At 41.5% G+C, this 7384-nt stretch overlaps 1 protein-coding gene across 1 annotated transcript; it reads right to left on the bottom strand.

Annotated features, from left to right (window-relative positions):
• Positions 1–119: 119 nt before the first annotated feature.
• Positions 120–6809, bottom strand: LOC113014802 (glyceraldehyde-3-phosphate dehydrogenase-like). Its single transcript, XM_026156537.2, has 12 exons — positions 6699–6809; positions 6401–6448; positions 3225–3324; positions 2898–3007; positions 2730–2820; positions 2369–2484; positions 2103–2184; positions 1366–1517; positions 1168–1246; positions 991–1074; positions 711–808; positions 120–407 (listed from the first exon to the last, which is right to left on the bottom strand). Exons 2-12 carry the CDS (start codon positions 6421–6423, stop codon positions 338–340), a joined length of 1005 nt encoding a protein of 334 aa, XP_026012322.1. The 5' UTR covers positions 6424–6448; positions 6699–6809; the 3' UTR covers positions 120–337.
• Between the last annotated feature and the right edge of the window lie 575 nt (positions 6810–7384).

The raw sequence follows: 7384 nt of genomic DNA on the forward strand, positions 1-7384 counted from the left end.
AAAGCTCTTACACCGAATGTAAACATGATCTGAAATAAGGCTTCAAATATCCATGAAGTTTGCATAGGCAGCAAAGTTTCTCCCTGCTTCGTTTTTCCTTTTGGAAAAGAAACTACACATTTCTCATGAATTGTGTTCTTTATTTTCAAGTGCAAAGGAGCCACAAGATTAGTAACAATACTGCAAAGAATCTGTACAAACATCACTTCTGACAGAACAGGGGACAAGCTTATTTTAAGCAGGACAATACATTTTCTCTCCCCATTGGTCAGGTTATTCAGTTTGTCCTTTCTGCAGATGCTGTGACATCCAGGTGAAGGAATGATGAATCAGGATTTCACTCCTTAGAGAACATGTGCACGAGCAGGTCACACACACGGTTGCTGTAGCCAAACTCATTATCGTACCTGCAGGTACAAAAATGAGAGCAGAAGGTTCAACAGTGGAAACGTGAATGAAGATGGGAAAGCTGCAGGCTTTAGTGCATAATGGCTAACTGTTTAAATCACAGAAGTTTGTCTTCTTGGGGCACTAGGTGTAAACTCGGTGACTAGGAATACCAGTCTATTACATTTTTACTCATTTCATACTACATGAGATTCAGATTTCCATTTGTAGTAATCAATTCATTTAAATGCAGCAAACAAGCTTTGGTCAACTGAGTTTAATAAATGCAGTTTCATACTAGAGACATGTTCATCGAGTCTCACCATGAAACCAGCTTGACAAAGTTGTCGTTGAGTGCAATGCCAGCTCCAGCGTCAAAGATTGACGAGTGAGGGTCACTGTTGAAGTCTGTGGACACAACCTGAACAGAAAGAGTGCAAGTGTAGTTCTGTTAGTGTGCCAGTCCTCGAGCACATCTGTAAAGCTAGTTAGACAAATGCTGCCACCTAGTGACTCCTGTGTGGCCACACAAGTGAAACAGTCTCATTCTCCCCTTTTAAGAGTATAATGTAGCCTGGTGTTTCAGATGTGGGTGTTTTGTACCTGGTCCTCTGTGTATCCCAGAATTCCCTTCATGGGTCCCTCAGCAGCAGCTTTGATCGTTTTCTTTATGTCTTCATACTTTGCCTGAGATGAGAAATTATAATCCTCAGATTAGACAAATGCAAACTCTAGATAAGGGAACATGAATCAGCTTTATGTCAATTATGAGACGCTTACAGGCTTCTCCAGTCGGACAGTAAGGTCGACGACAGACACGTTGGGGGTGGGCACACGGAAAGCCATACCTGTCAGTTTACTGTAACAAACATTCAAAGCTCAGGGCATTTTGCTGATAGTTTTAGTCATTACACCGTCCTGATCCTTTTCAGGAAGACACATGTGCCATTTTAAAATGGAGAATTAGAGGAAAAGTACCCGTTCAGCTCAGGGATGACCTTGCCAACAGCCTTGGCGGCTCCAGTGGAGGCAGGGATGATGTTCTGGGAGGCACCACGGCCATCTCTCCACATTTTACCAGAGGGCCCGTCAACAGTCTTCTGTGTGGCAGTGACAGCGTGGACTGTGCTCTGAAAGAGCAGGTAAAGGTTATTCAGAGGCAGAATCAGATCGTCCCAACAATGTGAGCTAATCTGAGCAGCTGTCGGACAAGTTAAACAGAATTTCAGAGGCAAGTAGCTTTGTTGATGTTGTAGAGGGACCACATTTACTTGATGCAGCAGAAACACTTTGTGACAAGAGAACTACTGGAAAGCAGGACCCTGATATAGACACCCAGTATCCAAGCTTTCTGATCATGTGATGTTTGTGAAGGGCCATCAGTCTCCAGCATCAGTGACTAAAATTTGGTGAGTCTGCCACAAAGAATGACCCTCCCCAGAATGTCAAACTGAGGAGACTTTGAGCTTTTTATTGGCATTGTGCAGTTTTTGCACAGCGAAATTGGGTAGCTGGACCACAAAGGTGCAAAAGACAAAATACAATGAGGGGGGGAAAAAAAAAAAAAAAAAAAAAAAAAAAAGTGCAATGTATACATATGTGAGTAAAGTTGTTGCTGAACGCATTGTACAGTTTGTTGGCCGATTGCTCTTAAAGTTCCTAAAATCTTCTGGTTATAAGAGATTCACTCAAAAGAAGCAGTATCAGTTCTTTACCATGAGACCTTCCACGATGCCAAAATTGTCGTGTACGACCTTGGCGAGGGGAGCCAGGCAGTTGGTGGTGCAGGAAGCATTGCTACGGAGAAAGCACATGTCAACTTAATGTATGACAGCTTAAGTGCAGAGATGCTACACCAAACAAACTTTAAGAAGCCATCTAGACATCTGCAGCCAGCTGTCCAAACAGCCATTATAGAATCACGCACGCACACACTCACGCGCACACACGGCATCTGTAAGCACTCAGTACCAACACTCACCTGACAACCGTCAATGAGTTGTTGTATTTTTCGTGGTTGACACCCATTACAAACATTGGTGCATCAGCACTGGGAGCAGAGATCACCACCCTCTTAGCTCCACCCTTCAGATGAGCCTAACAAATCAAAATAGAGCTTAAGACTGATTGTACAATCACTGATGCTTCAGGAAGCTCCAAGATTATGCAAACTAGATTCCAAAAAGATTGCATTAATTTAGAGATACAGGTCAGGATGATGAAAACTGTTCCTTCAACCAAGTTTGTTTCACATGTTGAAGTCACAATAGTGACAATCCAGTCATCTTCAGGGTGAAACTGCACTTTAGACAGGTGAGAAAGCACAACAGCAGCCAACTTACAGAAGCCTTCTCAATGGTGGTAAAGACACCAGTGGACTCTACAACATAGTCCACACCAGCATCACCCCACTTGATGTTGGCGGGGTCCCTCCTATGCAGTTCAGAGAAGTTAGTTATTCAATCTGAGGCAAACTTGCTGGACAAAGTGCACATGTGACAGTTACGTACTCTTGGAAGACCATGATGTGCATGTTACCGATGACCAGCTTGCCACCCTCAGTCTTCACCTCTCCGTGCTTCCAAGTGCCGTGAGTGGAGTCGTACTTGAACATGTAGGCCTGCATTAAGAGGTGACCATTAAAAATGCAACAAAACCTGCCATTTCTTAAGAGAAGTCAACATGAGGTCTCTAAAACTTCCTGGTGTCCTTGACAACGCAGTCTTTGCTTAAAATGTTTCATTTAAGAACTTTGCTTTTCCTACATTACTAAACAGAATCAAACAGGCTTGTTAAGTACCATCAATTTATAGAGCAGAAGAAACCCATCCTCTCACCATGTATTCCAGGTCAATGAAGGGATCATTGATGGCTACAACCTCAACCTTACCACCAGCAACAGCAGCACGAGTCACCAAACGACCAATACGTCCAAATCTGAAATGCAGGTCAGACTAAAGAATCAGTACAGATATGAAAGGGAGCAAGAACGACTAGGTTGTTGTGAGACAGTAAGGATGAAATATTTTGTTGAATTCAAACTGAAGACCCTTGTAATGTCTGCATAGTCCAATTAAAATATCAGGTTCCAGGCCCAAGTTTTTAAATTGCAACTATGTCCACTTTATTAATTTCCTGTCTGACCAGCAGGTTTAATCTGAGTCACTGCAGAGGATGGCTTTGCCATGCAAGGCCTGCCAACCTTGACTGAAGATAACAGTGGCTGGCACCAGCAGCTGATAGCCTGTTTAGGCCCAATATGGGCATTGTCAGTGAGGCAGATTGAAGAGTGTGGAACTAAGGAAGCATGAGGGTCGAAAGTTCAGAGCACGTTATAGTAATGGAGATAAAGAGGGTTGTGAAGTAAGAGTTTGAGAGAAATCAAGATATGCTACAAAGACAAGTTTTTAAATCACCCAAACATTTGTCTCTAACTTTTTCATGTTTTGTGACAAGTTGAGTTAGTGCTTCAGAATTGAGTGTGTGGAGGTGTTTGAGTACAACAGTTGCTTGTGGGTTACCCAAACAGATTAGGCCATTCTTGTGAATTGCTGCCTCCAAGTAGATTTGGAGGCATACAAAAAACAAAACTCAACCAAAAAAAAAAAAAAAAAAAATTTGTCCAAGATGGCAAAAGGCACAATTTTCCTCATCAAGTTTAAGTTCTGAACAAACTTAAAGTGGGATTTCATATGTGGATGAACCAAAAGCAGACTTTGCCTTGCGACTGCAAGACAAAGCGTGTTTAGTTATAGCCAAGATACAGTTGCCACATAGTTGGAATTTGATTGTATTCATGGCCTTTCAATAATACTGCATTTAGGCTCTATTGTATTTCAGCTTCTATCAGAGCAAACAAGGCTGCTCAATTCAAGATTTCTAAAGATGTGGTGAAACATGTTTCTTCATGTAAACTGATCTGGAAGCAACATGCAACTCTCCTAAAGAAGTTGCTAAAAGCCTGCAGAAGTTAAACGTTGCCATTATGGACGAGCATACCAACTACTGTGTCAGAGGGAAGCCGATAGTAAATTCAGGGTTGAGGCCACCACTAGCTTTGGCTTTAGATCAAGCTGAAGACAGTGAGTTGTGGCATGAACTATTGAGCACCAGAGTTTTGTCATGCAACACTGCATGCCTTCAGTTCACACGAGTCACATTACATAGTTTGTTTGCAACTGTCCTGCAACAGGAGACAAATATACAACATGCACACAAAACGACTTTATCAGCTTTGATGTATCAGGAAGCTGAGACTCCTTTGAAACTGCTAGAGAACTTTATGGGTTGAGTAAGAGGAAATCTGGACAATAGCAAAACAGGAAGGAAAGTCTTAAGGGGAGCAATTTGAAAATTCATATATGTAGGAACCTGCTCATATCAGATAAAGTCCATGTTCATCAACTGGTGTTCTCTTAAAGCCATTCACCTCATGAAATTTAGAGTTAAATGTAAAGTAATTACTGAATATAAAGTTCTTACTTTTGTCAAATATAAAATTATCACAAGTCAGATGTAACAGTTTCACATTTAACTGATATTAGAAATCACTAGCACAGTAAAATGTTAGCAAGTTTAACTTCAGGTGGGATGACAGCATGCTGCCATGGAGGCTGCTTGCACAGTCTAGTTTGTGGCAAAGTCAGTAGTGTACATATCCTTAAAGTTAGTAAGGGGTCAAGAACAAAACACTAATGTTGTACCATTGGGGGACACTTATGAAATTTGGCAATTCTAGCAGCTTTAAACACAAGCAGCTTCACTACTGTCTCATTAGTGAATCATTTTAATTGTCAGGTGCAGAAACCCTCAATTTATCCTCTCAAACTCTTTGTCAGGCACTGCCATCATTGACAAAGTTTTGACAGGAGGGGGAAGAGCCACAGGCATGCAGATTTCCTTTATTTTGGAAAGCTGCTGAGCAGCCAGAAGGCCAAAATGGACTGGAGCCCATCTTCTGTTTCTGAGCCTCATTGTGAGGTACGTGTCCAAAATCAGGGAGCCAAATCACCCTGCGGCTCTGCAGCAGCTGCTGCTGCTTCACAAGAGGAAGAGAAAATGTTTCAGCTGTGATCTCCGAGTCTGAGCAGTGTCCACACAGAGTCGGCCGATCACTGATCTCCAGTGGAAAGGTTAAGGAGTTAAAATTAGATGAGGGGAGAATGAAGAGGAATGTGACAGCTGAAGAGAGCAGCGATACTGACAGAAGGGCGTTGTTGAAGAGTGGACGCCAACTGTGACACCACCAGACTATAAATAACCAGAGAATAGACAGGTCCAGACCTCAGTCCTGTCCTGCTTTTAGGGTTCAGATGATGCTCAGGCAGCACTCCAGCGGTCCTCTGTGAGGCAGCTAAATATTTAGACACCTTTAAGTGTCTGGCATTTCTAGATTTCAAGCCTTGTTTAATTTATGTTCATTTAACAAGTTGCCCTTTTACCATCTTGACAAGTTGCCGTTTCAGCTTTCAAACATTGGCAATCAGTTTGTATTTTGGCCTCCATAAGGCATTTGTTTAGCACATTTCCAACAAGGTGTTAAGTTTAAACTGCTTTTGCCACTTGATTAAATCTTTACTTCATGAGCCAATAAGTAAAACCACAAGAGGACAACATGTCACTAGAGGAAAACCAAATCGAAGGCCCTACAATTCGATTAAATTGCCCACTGATCTAAATTTTAGAAACACTTTCAACCTTTGAAATAAACACTTGTGTCAATACAGCATTCAGACAACAGGGGATGAAGTTAAAATACCTGGATACAAATCAAGCATCCAAAGAAATCCAAGAATCTTATCCGGGGTATACTGAAATGCCTGCTTGATTATCTACTTTGAACTTTATTAAAAGATATACAAATAAAATGCAAGACTTAGTTGCACCTACTCAAGTTTTACTAGCATCAAACCAAACACCCCTTTGCAACACATGGGGTAGTGATTGTTAATTAAGCCGATGAGAAGGAAACCTCTGCCAGGACACCTGCACAATGACAGGTGTAGAAACTTACCCATTGACTCCAATCTTCACCATTGTGCCTGATGTGGTCTACACCTCACTGAGAGGGAGGAAACAGTTTAGCCTTTAATTCACTTATACAAGAAGAAGAAAAAAAAAGATGCACATTCAAGAATTAAAAGATTAACGTTTCAAAAAACTCAAAACAAAACTTTACAGGAAGCAGAAACCGTGTAATAAAAACGCTACTTTCTGTGTGTTTCGTTCACCTGTTACTCTGAGCAGCAGGTAAAACTGTCAAAGCTCAACCACTAAACAAAGGCAACAAATGCGGGAAACCAAACCCTTACCTGAGAGGACACTGGGATACGAACGTCCTTCGGAGAAGAAGCGAGAGCGGGAAAGAAGCTTCGAGGCACGCCATTTATATGCGCTGTCCTCCCGGGCCACGCCCCCTTCCTCAGTGGCCCAACTTTAAAGGTCACGTGAAGCTGCGAACGAGTTTAATTAAGAGCGTCGTTTTTTTGTGCGGTCTTTGCTCAGTCTGAGAGGTCGCTATACAACAGAACCACAGTGCAAATGTGCAATCTGTAATGGCATAATTAGAATTAAACGCCACTCTTCAGAATAGTTCCTGGAAGGAGCTCCACAGGAAAACACAAGAACAAAACCATGTTGTGGCAACTGGGAATTTTAGGAAGGAAATACCAATATCATGGGAATAATAATAACATAAATAACAAAACATCCACTTACAATTGTTTTGCATTTGATTCGTTTGCCCAAAAGGACAGCAAACAACACACAAAATCGCAGATTTCATTAACAGCTTTAATATTATCATTATTTCCCCCATAATTTCTGCAGGCATTGCAATGATGTTGCCAATGTCAATTTTATGTTACTGTATTTATTTTTCTATTTTACAATCAGACTCATGAAATGAAAATCTGATATCATGAATAACGACATCTTGTTACTTCATGTTGCAGAAAATCTGGAATAACATCCTTTCAAATGGTGAAAGGCTTTTGCT

This window comes from Astatotilapia calliptera, chromosome 22 (assembly GCF_964374335.1).
Source record: "Astatotilapia calliptera chromosome 22, fAstCal68.1, whole genome shotgun sequence".
NCBI lineage: Eukaryota > Metazoa > Chordata > Actinopteri > Cichliformes > Cichlidae > Astatotilapia > Astatotilapia calliptera.